The 20,457-nt window shown below is 48.5% G+C and overlaps 8 protein-coding genes across 13 annotated transcripts; 2 read left to right on the top strand and 6 right to left on the bottom strand.

Annotated features, from left to right (window-relative positions):
- Nucleotides 1–259: 259 nt before the first annotated feature.
- FOIG_02327 (uncharacterized protein) lies at nt 260–4,911 on the bottom strand (the record flags this gene model as incomplete). The annotated part of the gene is made up of 3 exons (XM_031199601.1): nt 260–918; nt 967–4,623; nt 4,674–4,911. The coding sequence occupies 3 exons, from the start codon at nt 4,909–4,911 to the stop codon at nt 605–607; spliced, it is 4,209 nt and encodes a 1,402-aa protein (XP_031071638.1). The 3' UTR covers nt 260–604.
- Nucleotides 4,912–6,804: 1,893 nt separating this feature from the next.
- Nucleotides 6,805–8,532, bottom strand: FOIG_02326 (uncharacterized protein). The gene is made up of 7 exons (XM_031199600.1): nt 8,225–8,532; nt 8,093–8,168; nt 7,564–8,029; nt 7,484–7,515; nt 7,362–7,435; nt 7,210–7,280; nt 6,805–7,162 (listed from the first exon to the last, which is right to left on the bottom strand). Exons 1-7 carry the CDS (start codon nt 8,323–8,325, stop codon nt 7,062–7,064), a joined length of 921 nt encoding a protein of 306 aa, XP_031071637.1. The 5' UTR covers nt 8,326–8,532; the 3' UTR covers nt 6,805–7,061.
- Nucleotides 8,533–8,685: 153 nt separating this feature from the next.
- Nucleotides 8,686–12,019, top strand: FOIG_02324 (uncharacterized protein). Of its 5 annotated transcripts, none has more exons than XM_031199596.1 (3): nt 8,818–9,024; nt 9,177–10,200; nt 10,282–11,285. In XM_031199596.1, exons 2-3 carry the CDS (start codon nt 9,248–9,250, stop codon nt 10,493–10,495), a joined length of 1,167 nt encoding a protein of 388 aa, XP_031071633.1. In that variant the 5' UTR covers nt 8,818–9,024; nt 9,177–9,247; the 3' UTR covers nt 10,496–11,285. The 5 variants fall into 5 exon arrangements, with proteins under 5 accessions (XP_031071631.1, XP_031071633.1, XP_031071632.1 ...); XM_031199595.1 differs by having other exon boundaries at nt 8,879–9,038; nt 9,103–10,200; XM_031199597.1 differs by having other exon boundaries at nt 8,896–9,024; nt 9,103–10,200.
- On the bottom strand, nt 10,767–11,218 carry FOIG_02325 (uncharacterized protein; the record flags this gene model as incomplete). Its single annotated transcript, XM_031199599.1, has 2 exons — nt 10,767–10,996; nt 11,137–11,218. 2 exons carry the CDS (start codon nt 11,216–11,218, stop codon nt 10,767–10,769), a joined length of 312 nt encoding a protein of 103 aa, XP_031071636.1.
- A 506-nt stretch (nt 12,020–12,525) lies between the features above and the next one.
- Nucleotides 12,526–12,951, bottom strand: FOIG_02323 (uncharacterized protein; the record flags this gene model as incomplete). Its single annotated transcript, XM_031199593.1, has 1 exon — nt 12,526–12,951. One exon carries the CDS (start codon nt 12,949–12,951, stop codon nt 12,526–12,528), a length of 426 nt encoding a protein of 141 aa, XP_031071630.1.
- Nucleotides 12,952–16,531: 3,580 nt separating this feature from the next.
- FOIG_02322 (uncharacterized protein) lies at nt 16,532–17,464 on the bottom strand (the record flags this gene model as incomplete). The annotated part of the gene is made up of 2 exons (XM_031199592.1): nt 16,532–16,750; nt 17,255–17,464. 2 exons carry the CDS (start codon nt 17,462–17,464, stop codon nt 16,532–16,534), a joined length of 429 nt encoding a protein of 142 aa, XP_031071629.1.
- Nucleotides 17,230–19,932, top strand: FOIG_02320 (uncharacterized protein). Of its 2 annotated transcripts, XM_031199589.1 has the most exons (3): nt 17,230–18,341; nt 18,398–18,495; nt 18,547–19,932. In XM_031199589.1, the coding sequence occupies exons 1-3, from the start codon at nt 18,105–18,107 to the stop codon at nt 19,298–19,300; spliced, it is 1,089 nt and encodes a 362-aa protein (XP_031071626.1). In that variant the 5' UTR covers nt 17,230–18,104; the 3' UTR covers nt 19,301–19,932. The 2 variants fall into 2 exon arrangements, with proteins under 2 accessions (XP_031071626.1, XP_031071627.1); XM_031199590.1 differs by having other exon boundaries at nt 17,230–18,495.
- Nucleotides 19,363–19,903, bottom strand: FOIG_02321 (uncharacterized protein). Its single transcript, XM_031199591.1, has one exon. The coding sequence runs from the start codon at nt 19,788–19,790 to the stop codon at nt 19,458–19,460; it is 333 nt and encodes a 110-aa protein (XP_031071628.1). The 5' UTR covers nt 19,791–19,903; the 3' UTR covers nt 19,363–19,457.
- Nucleotides 19,933–20,457: the final 525 nt, after the last annotated feature.

The following is a 20,457-nucleotide window of genomic DNA, read 5'->3' as shown; positions in this document are numbered from 1 at the left end:
GCAGGTACACAATTATTTACATCTTTATTAACTTACACTCCTAGGTAGTAATGTACTTCAATGAACTGAATCAGCAGACTTGTCGTGCTTTAATCACAATCAATTTATCGGCCTTCTTTATTTAGGTGCTTATTTCTTGGCAATACGCGTACATATTCGTAGTATCAGCCAAGAATGCCAATGATCCACTTACATGTCTCACATCCACATCCATATCTGTTACAAAGCACGCGATCAAAAAGCCCAAACCAGACGAGTTCGTCAAAGGAAAACGATACTTATTATAATCTCGACATGGTTAATAGCATGAACTATGTAAGTCTTGTACACACATCCGTAACGTCTGTGTTTTCAAACAACTCACAGCAAGTCTCGTAATAAACCAAGGCCCCCTGCCCTGGCCTGGTCTGACCACTGTGATCCCTGACCGGACCTTAAAGTTGCCCGAAATACCGAAACCGAAATCGAAGCCAACAAACAGGGCTGAATTAGAATAGAAAACCAACATGTCCGTAGAAAGAAATGAACCCCCGATATGCCATGCTTCATAATCAGGGAATGTTTTACAAACACAATCCAAATCGTGCCTTCTTCCTCCTGAGACTTAGTCTTCAGACTTCAAAGCCTGTCCATGCCAGAGACCTTCCAGTTTGTCTCTGACATTCTCCCACCGCAGGCGCCAGTTGATTCTCTTGCTCAGACCTCCATCGCCATCGCCGTCACTTTCGCCAGGGCCAAGCTCAGACGAGTTCTGATGACGATGAATTGGGGAGTCATTGCCCCATGGAAAGTTGGGATCCTCAGGGACCCTGCCTGTTGGCGTGGGATAATCATCCCCAGCCGAGCCTGATTCTTCAGTCTGCGCTTTTGTGACTGTCCGCAACGTTGTAAGCGGCTGGCAGGTGCTTGTTTCTGTATCTGACTTTCATTAGTTTGATGATTTTACCTATTAAGAATAGCACAAACCTTTTACACCAAATGTGAGAGTCATGTTCAACCAATGCACCATGCTGCTTGTTGTGTTGTAGGTCGATGAGACATCTTCAGTGGCTGTTGGTGCCGACACGTACGACAATGATGAGACTGGTCCATTCGCTGCAGTCAAGCAATCGGTGCTAGCTGGAATCGCTGTATGGGTCGGGGCGTCGTGCACTGAATCCGTGCAGGTCGATGAGCTAGTAGATGTAGATTCACATGGGGTAGCTGTTCCCGCCGAGCCAGTCAAGAAGTGTGTGCCCGTCAAAGTATCAATCAAAGTATCAATCCCCGAAGATGTTCTTCCAGAAGCCTGTGATAGAGTTGAGGTACCCACAGGGATTGGTGCCAAGGCGGAACTCTCAAGGCTGGTCGATACCCCCTTTGCGCTACCAGTTGTCAAGAAAGTCGTCAGTGTTCCTGAGAGCGACGATGTAACGGTGGCCAATGAGATAGTCTCTGTGCTCGTGAAGTCAGTGACCCCGGAGGTTACGTTAGTCCATGTGGAAACAGATGAATTTTTAACTGCAGCCCCAGATACTTGAGATGTTGGGGGTTCCGCCAAAGTAGTTGTAAGAGTCAATGTCGTAGTACGAGTGTATGAGGTTGACAACGAAGCATCATCACTTGAGCTGTTAAGGGCAGACGGGGACGCGCCTGGCCCTCCCAAAGTCGTAGTGCGGAACACGGTTGTTGTACGAGTATATGAAATGGACTCTGAGGTTGCACTACTCCTGTTGTCAATGGTGGACGGGGAAGTGCTGGACTCTTCCAAGGTGGTTGTGAGGGTCAAAGTCGTGGTAGGAGTATAAGAAGTTGACCCCGAGGTTGCACTGCTGAGGTTGTGAACAGAAGAGTGGGACATCCTTGGTTCCGCCAAAGTAGAAGTCAAAGACCGGGTTGTAGTTCGAGTGTATGACGTCGACTCTGAAATCTCGCTGTTTACACTCCACGTCGAGGAACCTGGCTCATTCGTGAGGCTCAATGTTGGCCAGGTCGTCCATGGCTCGGGATCTGGCCTCCATGAAGCGATTGTCGAGAGACTGATGGTGCCCAGATTAGTTGAGTTGGAGACTGGGAAGAGTGGTTCATTTGTGTCCGAAGCAGACGCCGAAGTATCAGTCGTGGTGCCAGCCACTGTGGTGTTTACAGTGCGGTAGGTTGTCCTGATCGATGGTGTAATGGTCACACTGGATGTCGAAAAGTCTCCCAAGTTTCCGGTAATGGTGAAACGAGGCCCTGTACCACTTGGTGGAAGGGAAGCCCCGGTTCCCGTCAATGTGGTGTTTGATGGAAGAGGAAAAGGTGCCTTGCTGGTCAATACTGTTGGGAGTGAATTACTCTCAGATGTCGTCGAGAAAGTCGGCGTAATGATAGTAATTGTCACATCTGTGAACGTTTTAGTGTAGATACTGCCTGATATAGTGGTGAGTGTAACGTTTAGCGAAGTGGGAGGTTGAGGAGTGACGGCAGCTGTGTCGCTCAAAGTTTGAGTTCCAGAAACTAAGTCAGAGCCAGTGCGGGTAGCCGTAACTGCTGCTTGGATAGTTGAGTTGGTGAACCACTGAGCGGTGCTAGTCGTGTTCCATGACCCGGAGGTCCCAGCAGTAATTACGGACGGCGCCTCATCCCTATTACTTGAATGGTATGTTTCACTGGCCATAATCGTAGTCGAGTTGGTATAAGGAGTAGTGCTGTTGAACCCAGCTGTTGTTATAGAGAATGTAGCATCATTGCCTTTGGGGCCGATAGTTTTGTCAGATTCAGAGAGCGACATTGGAGACATTGTTGACTGCCAAACCAAGCTTGTGTTGGTTAGAAAAGGGAAGTTGGTAGGCTGCTCAGATATGATGACGGTACTGATACCAGGAAAGCTGTCGAGTGAGGTCGACTGAGAATTGAATGTGCTCTTGCTGGATCCCACACTTTTAGAAAAGTTGTACCCACTAGTGGTATGAGCCACCGTGACATTGCCAGACGAGGACAGGCTTATTGGTGCGAGACTGCTAGTGATGGTAGAAGTCATTGTTGTCTTGATCACCGTTACGTTACCAAGTGCCGAACCATTAGATGAGCCTCGAGTTGACGTGGTAATGATCGAAAGCCAAGAGGTCGGGAAAGAAAGTAACGGGACCTCCAGAGTAGCTTCCGAAGCATGTGAACTCGTCAGCGTCGAAGTTGGCCAGTCAAACAAGGAGTCTGTCTGAGAAGACAATGAAGTCCGTCTAATGGACATTGACGAGTTAAAGCGCGAAGGGGCAGATGTGGAATACTGTGTAGAAACGGAGTTGTTCACCATACTTGTAGCGCTACTTGTTGGAATGATAGCGCCGGGAAAGATAGTAATAACCGAGCCCTCAGACACAGTGGTCACAGCGAAGGACTCGGTGACTGAGTCAGATGTCGCATTGATAATAGGCAGAGCTGTTGATGTGAAGAGAGTCTCTGAAGATGTTTGATTAGAGCCTGTACCAATATCCGACTCGGAAACGCCAACGCTCGCACTAATCATAGGGGCCGGAATCGAAGAGAAAGAAGAACTTGTTGCCGGCGAGGTGACGTTGAGTGTAGTGTATGTCTTGCTCGTGGTAACTGTGGTAGAAAAGGTAACAGTACTAGATACCATGATCGCTGACGAGTCTCCTGTTCCAGCCCCCGACGAGTCATCAGAAGCAACAATAGTAGGTGTTGAAATGCCAGATGAATTTGACAGAACAGAAGATGAGATAGGAACTTCAACTGTTGTAGTGAAGTAGGCAGTAGTAGTAGTGAAGCTCACAGTTCCATTGATAGGAATGCTCGAAGCCAGAGACGACTTTTGGGTCGATTCCGAGATAGCAACCTCGGTCAGAATGCTTTGGGTTGTGACAGATTTGGTTGATTCAGTGGCCAGACTTCCCAATGTTGAGTGCCCCTCGGTAGCAAGACCCTCAGTAGAAAGTTCAGATGAGTTCTGTTGTGGGATGACTGTGATTGTCGCGGTTTCGTCTGCAGTCATGGGGACAGTCAAAGATGAAAGGCTTGATGAAATACCATTTGAAGAGCTGGGGGCGACTGTCACTGTAATATCAAGTATTTTTGTTGTCGTTGTTGTCGACCAAACCTTTGTTACACTACTTTCGTGGCGAGAAGCAAGCCCTGTTGTAGTGAGCTCACCTGAAGCTTCAGCACTTGACACTGTTTGTGTGCGAGAGACACTCTCAGTGATTGTCTTTGTTTCATTAAAGAAGCCAGAGACTGTGGCAGATGAGGCAGAACCTGAAGGCAATTCAGTTGCCGTCCTGGGTGATGAGATACCCGCCGAGGGATAAGTGCCAGTCAACGAAGAATTAGTACCCGAAATAGTAGAAACCTGACCAAGTGAAATTGAGGAAGCTTCAGCACGAGAAGTCTCAGTCCCAAGGAAAGAGCCCGAAACTGTTAGGTGAGCATTCGACAGTGCCTCGGAGCCGGATGTACTGCCAGCCATGGCGCTTGAGCCGACCGTTATCATGGCAGTACCGGTCTCGAGTGCTGATGAGACAAAGAGAGAGGAGCTGCCAGAAGAGACAGTATCATAGTGAGAAGAAACATTTGACTTGGATATCACACCAGCTTCGGAAGCTCCTGTCTGAGTTTCTGTTGCAGTGGACTCCTCGGGAGAGTGATCTGACAATATTAGATTCGAGGAGGACCTTGAGTCAGAGCGTAATACTTACGAGAGGTCGAATCAGTTGGAGCAAGTGGTTCCGCAGTATAATAGGGAGGAGGTGGACCATAGCCATCAGCGAGAGCGTTACCCAAAGGTTTGCGAGCTTCGATGAAGTTATTGCCGCGCACATCTTTGCGAGCACCTCGATGCTGCTGGGGACCAAGCCCGGTTGCACTGCTCAGAAGATAAGAGAGCAGTAGAAGCACCGACAGAACGGCGATCAAAGGAATGTTAGGTGGTCTCATGATGAAGATGTTGACGTGCTGTTGATCCTTTGGGTCAGCGAATACTGCTCGTCCTTGAGCAAACGCGGAGATTGCTTTTTGAACTCCCCAGAACGATTCAGCGAACAGAGTTTATTACAGAAGTGTTCAAACGAGCGGATGAGCCGATAGTAGAATAAGAGATACAGGTAAACGAGTGATTGTCGACTCCTAGGATATTGTTTCCTTGATGCTTCCTCGAGGTGATGAGGAGAACACGAGAGCGAGATGTGCGAAGCGAAAGAAAAGAAGGGCAGAAGAAGTGAGAAGAATGAGGAAGAAAAGTAGTCAAGGCATACGTAGGAGCGAGTGAATCATGAACAGCACAAAAGATAGGAGATACGAAGTGTGCAACTGGCAGCAGCTGTCACAAGAATTTTACCAGTGACAGGCAAAGGGGCACATATCTTGCTACCTTATAGGCGGCGCATACCATCTAGCGCCAGATATTTTCAATCGCCCCTGAAAGCCTGTCACAGCATGAGAGTACAAGCTGTATTTCCAGGTCGAATGGGTTACAAGTGCTTGGCTCAGTGTTATTGCAATGGCGATTCCTGGATATGTTTTGCTAGATTTGACCGTCGTCCGCGGTGCTTCGGTCGTTGGTGGCCGTATATAGCCTTCTTGGTACCCCATAGAACATATGTCCGGCTGATTGCTTGCCTTCCTCCCGATGGAAGCAATCCCGGGACCTTGGACAGGCGTATAGTTCCGTCTTCTTATGACACGAAGGCAGACACAATGGGAATGAGCTTACACAGCTGTAGTCGATGCTTGTTCAGTTTTCCCTTCCATCTTCTAGGACAATAAACTTGGGTGTGGCGTTGCATTATCGCTTGATTGCATGTATGAAGTATCCTTGCTACCGTGTCTGCTTCATCAGCCGGTGATTGTTTCCATGTGTCATGCCACAGGCCGCCCTTCATCTCCCATCATGTTTCTTCGAGGAAACAATACAAAAGGGATAGCTTCCAGAATTACTCTCACTTGAGTATGATCCAGCCTATTCCTGCCAATATCGAGTGGTATTCTGTACATCGTATACCAAGACATGTCGACACTAAGCAGGTGATCATGTGCTTGGGAGCCGTCTCTTTCACTCGAGTGAAGACAGTTGCTGGTCACGTCAGGCCACACATGACCTGTATCAGATTAATCCTCGTACGGCCGTTTCTCGCTCTGACTCGCATTGCGGGATCTCACTTGCATTGGTAAACTGTTGGTAGACGAGATCTCGGCCGTGTTAAGCGGTGGAACACAAACCACGCCGGGCCATTGACCGTTGGGGATCAACGGCCTGATTGTTGGAGGTTTCACCGTTTTGAGCCCAGAATTCCAGATTTTATATGTCATTCGTGTAGACGTGGCATCTGTAACGAGCCTCGGCAACGAGGCGAGATGCAGCTTGCCGTCGGGTCGCATCAGGGGTAAAGTGTTCTGTGATACACTTAGTTTGTCTCTGTTGAGCATCCAGGCGTATAGAAGGGCGGTAATTCTTCTTCGTCTCCTTTTGTTGAGTTGACATCTTGGATGACTATGTATGACTAAGGAAGACTTGGAAGATGTCGTCTCGTGGCATTATCAGTCAAACCAAGAACAAAGACAAGGGTTAAGGCTCACAGTCGACATTTTCTCGAAAGGGAATCAACGTTTCAAAATGTGAGGGCGCTTCCAGTTCTGACCCTGATTGCTCTCAAGAGCAGATCTTAAGCGAACACTCAGACATTGACGCGTCTTCATCTTGAACAGCGAAGACTTAGAGATTCAAATTGGGGGATAGTTGCGAGGCTCACGTTGACGTGTAAAGAATGAGACAAATCGAGACGATGAAAGTTTTGCAAAAAAGCCTAGACCTAAGACATCTTCTCTTTTAGACCCTTCCTTCCTTACTGGCTGATGTGACTACTGGACATTCCTTCCTATATTTGCGAAAGCGCTCGCCTGAATTTTTAGGTCAGGCAGGAACTCGCGATTGCCTCATGCATCCTCCAATTTTACAAACCTCCACCCCCCAGAAGATCAAAACCAAATCCATATTATTACTTTGTTTTCATGTTTTGGACACAATGTCTCGCAGATCATGGATGTTGCGTGGCTTTGAGGCTTAGCCTGTTGTACAAAGACAGATGCGTTTATTCGGCTTTTTTTGCGGTTTCACGCAGAGTAGGGGCAGTTCCATCAGTCATCGAGGCATTCTTGTCCTCGATATCAGCAGCCCAAAGGGCAGCTCCAACTTGATGACGTTAGCTTTGGACAATTGCGAGCTCGCTTCAGACTTACCTGTGTTGCTGAATGTGAAGAACATTGAAGCTACAGGAATCATCTCGAGAAGAGTGGCAACTAGTCCGAATCTTTACACATTTCAGTTAGCTAAATTTTGGCTTATTTTTGCTGCCAAGTGTTCAGCAAGAAGCAGATGGATAGATACGTACGCAGTGTAGGGGCCAACATTCTTGGTAAGCCAGTCCTCCCTCTTGGGTTGCGACCATTTCTTTAACTGGAAATACTGGAACAATGTTAGATTTGACCAAACTCCAATCAATAGGTAACTTACCCGGCCGTGAACTCCCTTGCCTCGTGTACGACCTGCGCCTGGTTAGTGGAGTGATATAATTATTGATGGTGGATTTTTACCTTGGATGAGGATGAAGATCACCGTACCAACAACCGGGATGGCGTTGAGAGGCAGGTACATCACGTAGCGGACAATAGCCTTGGGGCTGAACTTCTCAAAGGGGCTCTTGATGATCTTGCCAAGTTTCTGCATCGGATCTGCCCCAGACTTGACCTCTCGTCCCTCGCTCACTATTTGGGTATCTCCACGGGCAAGCAGTGTACCATCAAACACATCGAGAAGGGCATCTTGAAGGAGGTAGTTGCGAGACACAAGGTTGATGATGGTGGTACTCTCATTGAGAACCAACAGAACCGTAGAGAAGGGCGCAATAGGGCCGTTCACGAAGAATAGTACGGCGAGCTGTGGCAAGTATGTAAAGAAGAACATGCCACCAATGACCCCGGTAGAGAGGAGGATCAGAGGACCGAGCTTGGAGATGAATGGCTTCCAAAGTGAGCGATGGGAGATGAAGTAGAAAATTCCCTGTTCAAGACGTGGTGCATTAACAAGTGACCTCTCTGGGGCTCAAGAGGGGAGTTCCTGTACCTTGATCGGGTAGAGGTAGGATCGGCTCTTGGCAGCGCTGGCGACATGCTCTCTAGCCTGGGCATAGTCTTCCTTACTAGTAATATTATTAGTTTCAAGAAGAAGAAGAGAATCGATACAATTTATGCGTACAAGACCTCTTGAGCTTTCTCTCCAACAGAGTCAACCACTCTGTTGCGCTTGGCGGGTTCCTGCTGGTGATCAGCTCCAGAAGCTTCAGCTGTGTCGGCCATGGTAGTTTGTTGAATGCGAAAGTTAGAGTAAGTTTGCGATTCTGCTAATCGTGTGCAGAAACAAATCGTTATAAGAGCACTTTGATGTTGCCAAGTGAAAAAGAGGTGATCTGCTTCGCATTGTTTATATCACAGCGAGGTTGGCAATCACAAGCTTTACATTCCACCCTAAACCATGGAAGCTCAAGGGAGAAAGCTCTAATCGATGTCGTCATTGGCACCTCAAGGCCCTACGAGTGGGGCTACCTTAAATCGTCACAGGCTTCTACGTAACCCGGGGTACAAACCAGTGACGATGATGTGTATGTTACGCTTTTTGACAACTTCTGATATAAGAGTTTCATCAGTTATATATTATATGGCACTCAATACCTCTGCCAAATGCTTCTTTCTCCTCCTCTCAAGAACGATCTATTAAACCTGTATCCCCTCCAACGTCGCATCAACGTCAACTTGCAGATCGCCGGAGGAAATGTCCCAGAGGACCCACCTCCGCCGGGGGCTCATGACCCACCATCGGCCCCAAGTTTCGGGAGCTTCATTGTAGGGCTCCGGCTAACGCTAACGTCTGTTTGTCGTGAGCCGTACATAGTAAGCGATCGACCTTGGAACAAGGCAGGCCTGTTTCAAACCCGACCTTTGAGCCTATGATAATCTCTTTTGTCGTGTCTGGAGAGGCTATTCCTTTGTACATTGGTGGTATGTTTTGTCGCGTGAGCCTCGTCTTTTGCCCCTCCTCCAATTACATGGTAACGTGTTGCTGATCATCCCCAAAAGATGAGAGGTATGCGTCACTAGGAGCGCGCGTATAACATCACGTCGAGCCCAACATTGACGACGGCCTCATCCAGATAATGATAGCGCGAACCGCCCTCGATAGCTTTACCAGAGACTCACGAATGCATATGCCATCGCCGCCAGCATGGCTCAACGATATATCTCGAATAACCTTCCTCCCCAAAAACTCGGCTCGGATCCCAAAGAACTCCTCACATATGCTCTTGAACTCGTCGTACGACATACGCCGCCTCGTGAGGTCTACCATGAACGCCATCTTGGCGGTCTCTTCACCGGGTACACTGGTCTTGCTTACCTGTTCCTTCAACTGTCCGAACTATACCCAGATCTGAAAATCTCTGGCCAAGACTTGCCATCTTGGGCGAAACGCTACCTGGAAGGAGACCGTGGAAAGTTGACCCTGGAGAAGGGCAACTGCGGCATCTCGTCCGAGAAACTATCCTTCGAAGCAGTGAGAGCGTGCATAACCAAAGAGGATGATCACTTGATAACCTTCCTGAGCAACATACCAATACTTCTTGGTCCCTATACGAGCCCCCAAGAAGATGCTTTTCCATCAGAGATACCCTACGGGCGGGCAGGTGCACTATACATGTTGCGCATGGTGAAACACTGGGTTCCCAGGAGCGAGAGTCTCGTAGAATCTCCGATTAAGAGACTTACAGAGCGTATCATGGCCACTGATGACGACGGCAGGGGTAATTGGGAGTGGCATGGGAAGAGGTACTTTGGAGCAGCTCATGGTGACATAGGTATCATCACACAGCTCGTTCTTTCAAACTCATCGCTCGCTCCACAACTTACACGACGCGTGGAAAAGCTTCTTGAGCTTCAGAGTCCTGACGGGAATTGGCCGTCGAGCCTGCGGAGCCTCAAGGAGGGCAAAGGCGCAAGTCTCATTCAGTGGTGCCATGGTGCTCCTGGTTTCTTGTATTCGCTGACGTCCCTGCGCCCCTATTTTCCCGACTTGCAAGATCGTATCGACTCAGCCGTCGAGAAAGGTCAGAGCATAACCTGGAGACATGGTCTTCTCACCAAGGAACCATGCTTGTGCCATGGAATTTTTGGAAACGCATTGTACGTTTTCCCGTATTCAACCCCTTCCCCTTTTCTTCACCGCGATATCCTAGACCTCGGCTGTGACTGACCTCGGAGTAGGGTACTTCCCCGTGGACCTAATCGACAACACTTCCTTGCACTGGCCACCGCTGATGCAGTGGAGAAAGTGCGTCGACATGATCCAAATTTATTCGAATCTGCATCTTATGGTCACAAAGCCGCAGTCCTCATGAATTATCTGCCGAGTGCCGCGTGGACATGGGCTGTTTGCGAGCAAGAGCACCCCCGGCTTATTATGTACAATGATGTGTAGTGCATGGGAGTAGTCTGGTGGTTTGATACTTCTTCATGGGTACATGACTGTTGTTGCAGCTTGGTGATTCAAGAGCGATATCATGTCGACAACGATGTCTTTTTTCCCTGTTGCATCCACTTTTCCATAATGAATTAATGATTCAATATCTTTGATCCGAAATGGACGTGGGATGTAACTGTCAGTCGTGATCAAAGTGGGTGCTTAGCCGAGGATATAGAACTCTAGAATACCACCAGACTTTCACGAGCTCGGCCATTAGAATCTTGATTTACAAGCCCCATAGTTTCAAGCGAGAGGCAATATCTGAGCTCAACCAATCTCTTGGCCAGATAAGGATGCAAACGATCTCGATGGCGAGAGACAAGAAGCCAGACATGGCCTTGCGTGATAAGCCTTCCGGGGGTGGTTCGTGAGGAGGATCCGCACTCACGTTGCGATACGTCCACAGCAATGGACCCATAGCTCGGACGTTACTGGAGAATGATCGGAATTGGACGCCTTTCAGGGATGAGGCTTGTTTGAAGTTGTTCCATGGGATTTCTATTTTGTGTGAAACGACTTGTAATTGGTCCCTGTTTGGCGGATTTAATGACAGACACGTTAAATTTGCGGCTGAACCTTCTTGGGGCTTGTCTTACAGACGAGGAAAACCTCAACACCGAAGTCCGTAGAACAAGAACTGAGAATCATGGCGAGCTTCGATGTCCCATTGAGTCCCATTTTTCCAAGAGAGTCATCGAAAGACCCGTTTTATAAAGATATTCATCGGCCTAGCCGACAAGCCCTGAGATTTCAAAGTCATGGCCATGTGAAATTGCTTGTGATTCCTTGTGACAGTGGTAGAGCACAGAGTTTTTCTGGTGATCAAACATTTCATCAGGTGCAATGCCAAGCTCAGCTCAGATCATAGGGCTTGAGGCTCATATCATACGACGTTGGCAACGGAGATTACCTGGCGTCGGGCTGTGATGCGGTTTTCGGCCGAGTACCTTCGAATTGCTGCAAGTCTTCCGCTCCACCCCGGCAAGGTGGGGCCGAGGAACCGGGACGAAAAGACGCCAGACCCAAGGGGCTCTTGAGCCTCTTGGGAGCCTCTTATGGGGCGTCCTGGAAGAGTTTAGTGAGGCGAAAAGAAGTGTCAAAGGGACAGGCTAGGAAAGACGACGGCTTGGATTCATGAATAGATTGGTAATATGTGAAGTAATGATGGGCCTGGGCTTGTGCATGCAGCCTCGAGATGAATAATCACGAGCAACTAACGTTACGTCTCCATTTGAAGGAGATTGCCAGGGATTGTGTCTGATAATCGGAACATGAAAACGAAAATGGAGAAGGGGGTGTAAGTGTAAGCGGGCTCTCGCCCTCAGAAGAGCACAGGCTCACTTCAGTTCAGTTAAATGCATTTGATGCGATGCGATGCCATGGGTATTGAGGCATTTCTCGACATGCCGACTTTGGTCCATATGCTGTTGTTTTCTCAATTGCAAAGCGAACATGGATATGACGTTCCAGCTTCCTGATCCTATAAGGGTGTAAAGGGGTTGCTTCACCTTCCAGGTGACCGAAAGCGGCCCGAGGAAATAAAACGCACATAACCCAAGACTTGCAATCTCGAATCGTATAAGTTGGTGCGTTGCATGCATGGCAAAAAAAACCCGACGGGCTCTTGATAATGTCGACATCGGAGGTTTAAACGCCGACTTGGAAAGCGGGCCACACCTCGGCACGGAGGTCGGGATATTGAAACGGCATTCGCGAATCATTATTGCCTTAGCTTAGGGACTCGTAGCGCGAATTAATTCTCCAACAGCCCTGAATATCAGAGAAGCCGCTGACCTCATTTCACGCCCTTAGGCTTTTCCGTGTTGATATCATGGAAACTTTCTCTGGATAAGCACGCAGTAGTGACACTGTTGGCTGGCCTTATTGAACAAAGGAACCCCCACTTCGGCACCGAAGAGCTGTTCAAGTCCGTGCACCAGTTCAAGATGGCGATGGTGATGAGATGAATGGGGGACGTCTAGTGACTAACTCGTCAAATTTCGGGCGAGTCCGACAGTTCTTACAGGCTGATTTACAGCTTCCAAGATATCTTCAACCCGATAGATCCACCATTGCCGTTCCGGTGCCGATGGGGGGACCATGCACTGATAATCCCGCGGCCTTCTAGAAAGATTTCCATGGAAAAGAACCTGGTCAAAAGGAGAAGCCAAGGGACGCGGCTGAGAAAGACAAGATCCCATAGGACCATCACTGGTCCCCGGGGAGACAGACATCATCATCATCCCGCATCGCGAAAAATAAAAACATGGCTCGGCTTCAAGTTGCCGAGTTGACCAACCGCTTTGGCACCTCAGTGTCTTGGTCAAGGTGAGATCTAGATAGGCTTGCTGCAGGCTACAACCAACAACGTCGGGAAACTCACTCGCCTTGTTGTCAACATAACATGACATCAGGTCAGCTCGTTGCGCCCGTTTTAGGTCACGTTTGCTGCACAGGGTCTTTATCTCCGGCGTCTGTTTATCAAGGTTGACTATCAGGTTAGACGTGAGAATACTGATCAAATGAGGCGTCTTGCACGTATTGCAGTACACGACGACGGTTGCATCAAAAAGTAGTCGATGAGATATCCGTATGTCTTGGCTAGTTCTGATGCGATTGTGAACAAAGCACTTACACAGATAGAACTGACATGCGTATCTCGAGTCAAAGACGAGTCATGGACTCGATTTACGTATTCAGCCATTGACAGGGACAGGGACGGGCAGCGTTATCCCCGGCGCGTGTAATCTATTTCCGGGTCACTTAGCAGCAGGCGTAGGTGTAGGCAGGGCTACAGCAGCGCACGTTTTTGGCGATCAGGGTTTTTCGCTTTCTAAGGTTGGTGTGTTGGTGTCATTGACTGAGGTGCCGGCCCCGAGAATCACAACCATCATGCACTAAAACTCTGCAGTCCATGCACTTCAAAAACACGCCCTGGGCCCATTGACTTTTTTTATTTGACCAACGATAACAGAGTTTGACTAGAGCAAGTGCCGGACGGTGAAACTGGCACTGATTGAGCAAGTTAAAACGTCAACGTGGTACTGAATTTGCTAAGCGGGTGGACTTTTTGTTGATAATCAAGACCGCATGACGTCGACGGTTAGATGCTGTAACTAGCAGTGCCGTGTAAGATTGTGAGTTGTGGGGAGGAAGTGGATAAGCGAGCATTGGAAGAATGCGAAAAAAAGAAGAAGAAAAAACGGAGAGAAAATAGAAACATAAGAATGAAAAAGAATGGGACACGAGCTGTAGTTGGAGAAATTTCGCGGCCGCATTTCCGCTATCCGGGAGCCTTACCGCTATAGCCGTCACAACCATCCCATCCATTTATCGATCAATGGGTTCGGGGCTTATGGTGGCCTGATTCACAGTAAGTTGACTACTTACATGTCACAAATATGGGCATCTATGAGAATATCCCTCAGTTCTCGTTGGATTGTAAGGATGACGGGAAATACCTTTTTCGGGCTTTGTCTTTCCCTTAGTTTCAATAGTTAGCGCTTGGAATAGCCTGTACTCCTCAACTGAACCTTGACTGAAACGAAGCTCTCGTCGTATCCAAGATCCATAATTCAACATGGAATTCGCTTCATAATGGATCTGAGTTGACAGGGAAGCAACTGGTGTCTTTGACAGAATCTCAAAGAAGGTTTCATTTCAAAAGAGCGGGATGATTCCAGACCGCAAAGACCGCACAGGAACACCATCATGGAATCATCATATCATTGCTTTTTACATGGTTCTGTTACACCTAGAGGACAGTGAGTGAATAGGCTTCTTGTCTATTTACCGATAGCTCGGGTTCAAATCGCGGAGGTTTTCGTCCATTCGGCAGTTGTACAACTGATCAAATGATCGACTGCTACCTCAGCCTTCATCTCACTTACGCAACATCTACATGCACGTGTCCAATTCCATGTCCATGGCTTCAATTGCATTGCATCAAAAAACGGACCATCCCCCAGCCGCGGACTCCGATCGGTTTCGGCAAGATGAACAAGTCCGGCTATCGATCTTGTTTCCAGAACCTGAGACGTACTGTGACTCTACACACTTGAGATGAAGCTGGTTTGCTCTTTCATACCCCCCTTTTCGCTCTTTTGTTTGCTAGTTACTCTGGGTATTCGGACTTCTGGGGTCTTGTTCGTCACGAAACTGCGGTAAGACGCCTGCCAAAGACGGTTGATATATCCGAGGCGCAGAGAAGGTATCATCGCGGCAGTCTAACGGTGCAGCGGTACGTGGCTTTGAGTTTATAAGCATGTCTGATCACCACCGCCGTCCCTCCTTATGGGGATCAACGGCTGCTCAACCGTCCGTATAGTACTGTAATCTAAGTTAGTAATTGCCAGCCCCAGCCCTATACGGTCAAGAAAGCCTCCACGGAGGGCGGCACTTCAAAGTTCAATGCCTGGCGGCTTTCGTAAAGCTGCCGTGAAAGCGAAATTCGGAGTCGGGGTTGATAGATAATCTTCGCTTCACTTAAAGTTGGACTTAACTCTGTACTGTAACTCATGGTCCCTGGTATGTGGGATCTTTGATGAAGCCCTCCTTATTCATCACGAGAAGCTAAACAGCCCGCCTGGCGCTAGATTTAACCGCATCCCGCCCGCTTACACAATCAACTTTTGAGGTTACAAAGGCCCTTATTCAGCGCCTACAAACCATTAATCGACGAATTGAGTATAGCACTAGCTATGGCCTGGAGCCGCAATTATGCGCAAGCATGTATCATGGTGTAGGACGTGTCCTCTGCTCAAGTCTTCACACGAGAATCAGAACATGAACATCAGAACATCATTCTAAAAAGCTTGGTATGTAAAGTTGATGGGATAGACCGAGGCAGACCCATATAATTAAACTTCCAAGAGGACGATCGTTGTCTGCTTGAACGTGCTTTGAGATTTCGCCTCGTGCCTGATGAGTATCTGTCATCGGCGCCGGTGGTTGGAATCGGCGCCGAGAAATCAAGACCCCTGTTGATGACTGCAAGAGCCCAGGACCATTGCGCTGGAATATCGCAGCTTACAAAACAGCGACAACTACCGTGACTAGCTTGACTGAAGGTTGCAATTAGGAACGGAATTAAATATCGGCCCGCCAGGTATGTATGGCTGGTGAGGTGTCGCTTTGGTTGTGCAACGGCCGCACAGCGTGGCCATGAGAACCTTAACAAGGTCGCGGGATCATAACATCCTTGCCTGTCAGTGGGAGTCTGCAGTCTGGGAGCGCGAGAGCCCTTGTTACGGGGTCGCGGGTGCACATCTCATTTCTTGAAAGATGGAGATGGATGGCCCCCCGTCCCCCCAAGGAGAGACACAATCGCCATTTGTCATTGGGTTCCAGGAGAAAGTTCTTCTGCTCTTGGCAACCCCGAGCTAAACTAGCGACCATCCGCTGTATTGGTAATGTGGATATTGACAAGAGAGAGAAAATGAGATGAGATGGAATCACCCAAAGCCAAAAGCCAAGGTACGTAAAGCGGCCCCGAAGATGACGGAGGTCGGTCGCGCGGGATGCCGACAAGACTCCGTACCTAGCTCGCTCTAATCAATCAAAGGGCCCTAGGCTCATTCTCAAGCTCACCTTACCCTTCTAGAAGCACCAAAATTCGGTCAGTGGCGACAACAGCGGTGGAAGTACGGCAATAAGTGGACAGGATAGGGAGATGGGATCCATCTTTCTACCTCCATAGGTACATGTGGGTATTGATTGATTGGGCCTCCCTCCACCTAACTGATCAAGATGCAGTTTCTGGGCAGCTGGGCAATGCATCGTAGCGAGCGAGATGGCCTACAGACCTTGCCTGGATGTACATAATAAGGATGATGCATCAGCAACTTGTCTGTTGATCGAGCACGATGACGAGATCGGTCTCAGGAGTAGACCATGTAAGAAGAGGACAAGAATTATATATACACGTATCTAGAAATAGCCGCATTATTCCCTGTGGGGTACGGTCTTACACACATCCAATATCTTACAATTTTAGTGATTGTGTTGGAATTGTTGTACAAAGTAATCAAGTCCGAGATTGTAGGAGCTCGACTGGGTCATCTGCACCTCCAAACAATAAGCATCAATCCGTCTTACTGTACATTGCCGTGTAGCAAGTGTAGCGTTATGCAGCGCAATTAAGTACCATTTGCCGTTCTGAAACCAGAAACAAAGCTTCAAAAGTTCAACCATGGCCAGAGCCAGAGCCAACTGGTACGGCAGTCAGCGATGCATTTAATCCTTGTGAGTGATTTGATATTATACGCAAAATACGCGCTCAGTGACAGTCTCCGTACTGTAATTGTTGTATAGCCACAGGGAAAGGGGATCGCCAAAAACACCCCTAGCAGCTAGCTCGCTCAATGCTCGTTCTCGGTCTCGCACCCTGATGCTGATCAAGGGCATGGCATTGGGTTTGGTTTGGCTTGGCTTGGCAGAGACTCATCATACACTCATCAGCCTCGCTCTTATGCTTTAAGTTTTGGGTACAATTTGCTTGCGCCCTGAGAACGCGTTGTCCCTCATTTTGATGGGCGCCCAATCAATTTGTATTTCCAACGGTTTTACTCAAACTGATAACCCCTTAGGTTATGTTAAGTTAGGTTCAGTGTAAGCACCAGCAGTTGGGAAGCACCCAAGCCTCCCGTCAGCCATCACCATCATCGCCGTACCACCGCAATCAATCAATCAAGCAATCAATCTGTCAGTACGTACCTCACATTCTCTTAAGTCCGCCGCCGTCAACGCGGGCGGACTTTTAGGTCGCTCCAGTGCCTCAAACTTCCAGAGGATCCACACCATCACCATCAACAGAACATCAACATCCATCATCTGCGGATCCATCTCGACCCCTGCTAGCCTCGACTCCCTGGACGATCCCTGTAACATGGAGCACTCTAGCACTTCTCTCGCCTTCTCGGACATAATGACCACGCCGACCGTTAACTACACGCCCTCCATTCCCAGTAACTCACTCATCCTCACGGGCACTCACTCACTCGTAACTCATACCGCAGCGCGCGGGCGGGAACTTCCTTTGCACTCTGATACCTGATGTACCTATTCATACTGGTTGGTTATTCTGCAGTCTACACCCTACGAAAACCTTCCGACCGCCGTGGACCGGGATCGCTCGTTCTCACATAATACATAACTCAAATCCATAATAATTCAAGGCCCTCTCTTCTCTCTTTAGACTCTACGCATAATTCACTTATTACTGTCCTGTCGCCAAGTCACCTCCAGTCACACAAGATCCAACCTTACTTGACTTGACCTGCCTTGGCCTCGCCTACAACTATTATTAAGCTGCTCGAACCTTTCTTTTCTTTCTTCCCCTCTTCCACTTCAGCTTTCAAATCTATTATATACAGACATCACCACCCACTCCTGTCCCAGGTGCTTGGTACTCTACTACTACTACTACCAACACTGGCTTACACATACTGGCTTACACCACTCAACATCCACCCAATCCAAACACAACCCACAATCTGGATTGTATATCACCTCAATCAACTTTGCTTGGCATATCATAGTCATATCAGCTATAACTACAGCAGCAATGGGATCAGGTAGCTTACCATCTCCTCCCGCCGAGGATCATAAGTCGACCCTCTCTCGAAAGAGCACGTCGTCAAGTTCCAAGTCTGTCAAGCCTGTGCACCGCACTTCCAAGCGAGCCAGCTCAAGTGCTGCTACAATTCACCACCACGACCATGTCACACATACAACTGGTATGGACGGCCGACATAAGCGTGTGTGGAAGGCTTGTGAAAGATGCCGAATGAAGAAGACCAAGGCACGTTTTTAGTACTACAGCTCTTTAACCCCACCTCTCACTAACACGAACTCAAGTGCGACGGTGAATTCCCATGCAAGCGATGTAAAGACGACGGTCTAGTCTGCACAGCTGGTGTACGAAAGAAGATGGAATACAAGCAATTGCCTAGAGGGTACGTGCTCAGATTTCCCAATTTGGTCTGCATCTCACTTACACGCAATAGTTACGCCGAGGTTCTCGAGAACACACAATTCGCCCTCATTGCTACAGTCCACAAGCTCTACTCAATGGTCCGAAACAACCAGTCTTGGGATTTGGGAGAGCCCGAACTCAACGACCGCGGCCAGCCCGTGATCCACAACATCGCCCAGAAGCTCGGCTGCATCCGCCCTAACAGCGATATCGACCTCCCTGTTCACTCAGTGTTCCCTGAAGACGAAGCTGGTATGGCTGAGCTGGCTCGACAGCTCGAGGATCAACAGAAGGAGCACGAGCCTGCAAAGGAAACCATCAAGGACACCGATTCATCCGTGTGCAACCGAACCGAGCGAGCGTCATCATCGGAGCTCGATCACTCCGACTTTGAGCACGACTATCGAAGGGCCGCCTTTGGTAACACCAATGCCATGACCCTCTCACCGCAGAGCTTCACAGGCAGCGCCGACTTTGACTTCGCCCCTCCACCACCCGAGATAGATGCTTCCAGCCTGTTCGCCTCGCAATCGCCCGCCATGAGCAACTTTCCCGCCTGGACAATGACCAAGCCCCAGCCTAGCGACCTTACCATGCAATTCCTACAACAGCAGCAACATAATGGCATGATGGCAAATATGGACTTGTTGAATCAGGGCCTCGTCGAATCAGAATTTGGAACAATCAAGCCTCATGTTCTGTCATGTCCCAACCCCGAAGTTATGCTGGGCATGGGCGATCCCATGATATATTCTGGCTACGATGGTGAACCGATGCGACTATAAACACTTGACTGTACAATACTATAGACTTGTTTACGGCCATCTTTGTTACGTCAAAATTTGTCACGCGGCACGGTGTTTATCGGGATTCAATTTTTCTGGGCTTTCATTTCTTGTTTGGGTTTATACCCTTGGGGGTTTGGTGTTAAAAGGCACGGTTTCACCTCACACGTGTGAGGTTCGGTGCGGCGTTGTATGTTTTCCGACTGCCGACGGGATATGGGAATACTTGTACAAAGCTCCCCAGCTCGACGCCACGACAGGACAGGATAGGGCAGGGCAACGTGGTGATTTGGAGATTGCATGATACAAAGAAGATGGATGTGGAATGACAACCACGAGCACAATCATGGCACAAGCCTTTGCCAGAAGCACAGAGAGCTAAAGTTGAGACAAAAACAACGCCATTGGAGGGAGAACAGGATAGGATAGGAATAGGGCTTTGAGAAGGATGCATATTTTGGATAGACTTGTACATATCATATGGATACATACCTAATCCGACTCCCTAAATTATCAGATCAGATTGCCCCATCGCTACTGAATTGCACATGTCCATTGCTGTCTCATCACATATCTCATTGTCACTGTGGGGATGCAGTCACATCAATCCTACCATGCCCTTTCAGTCGCCCGCAAAAGCATATCGTTAATCCTTTAATACTTTATTACTGTATCTAATAAGCCACAGGCACATCAACCCCCCTCCATCAGATCATAGAGCATTTGACCACACGTCACTTTGAGATGGTCTCGACCGACTCTTCGCTTGGCAATCCCTGGTCCCCTTTCTTCTCTCTAGTTCTTTGATTCGGGGCCCTTTGAAGATCCATAGCGCAAATCACCGAGCTGTCAAATTCCGGTCCCTTGCAAATGCCGTGGACACACACATACACACACTTCTAACATTTGCCCGAACTAGGCACGGACCATTTGTGATTGATCGAATTGGTAAACGTGGTTATTCTTAACGGTTATGGTTAAGCTAATCAATGAATCAGCTTTGCTAGGGTGATTGCAAATCAAGCTCGACCTTGATGAGAAACAAAAAAAGGCCGAATGCATGATAAAGAATTACTCTGTTATCATTAGACAGTCAGTCTTAGACCGCAGCTAAGCTCTAAAAAATAGCCCGTCAATGGCATATTCTAAACACACAC

Source organism: Fusarium odoratissimum (genome assembly GCF_000260195.1).
Source record: "Fusarium odoratissimum NRRL 54006 unplaced genomic scaffold supercont1.2, whole genome shotgun sequence".
Lineage (NCBI taxonomy): Eukaryota > Fungi > Ascomycota > Sordariomycetes > Hypocreales > Nectriaceae > Fusarium > Fusarium odoratissimum.
The sequence above is the reverse complement of the archived record's forward strand: the minus strand, read 5'-3'. Positions and strand labels throughout refer to the sequence as shown.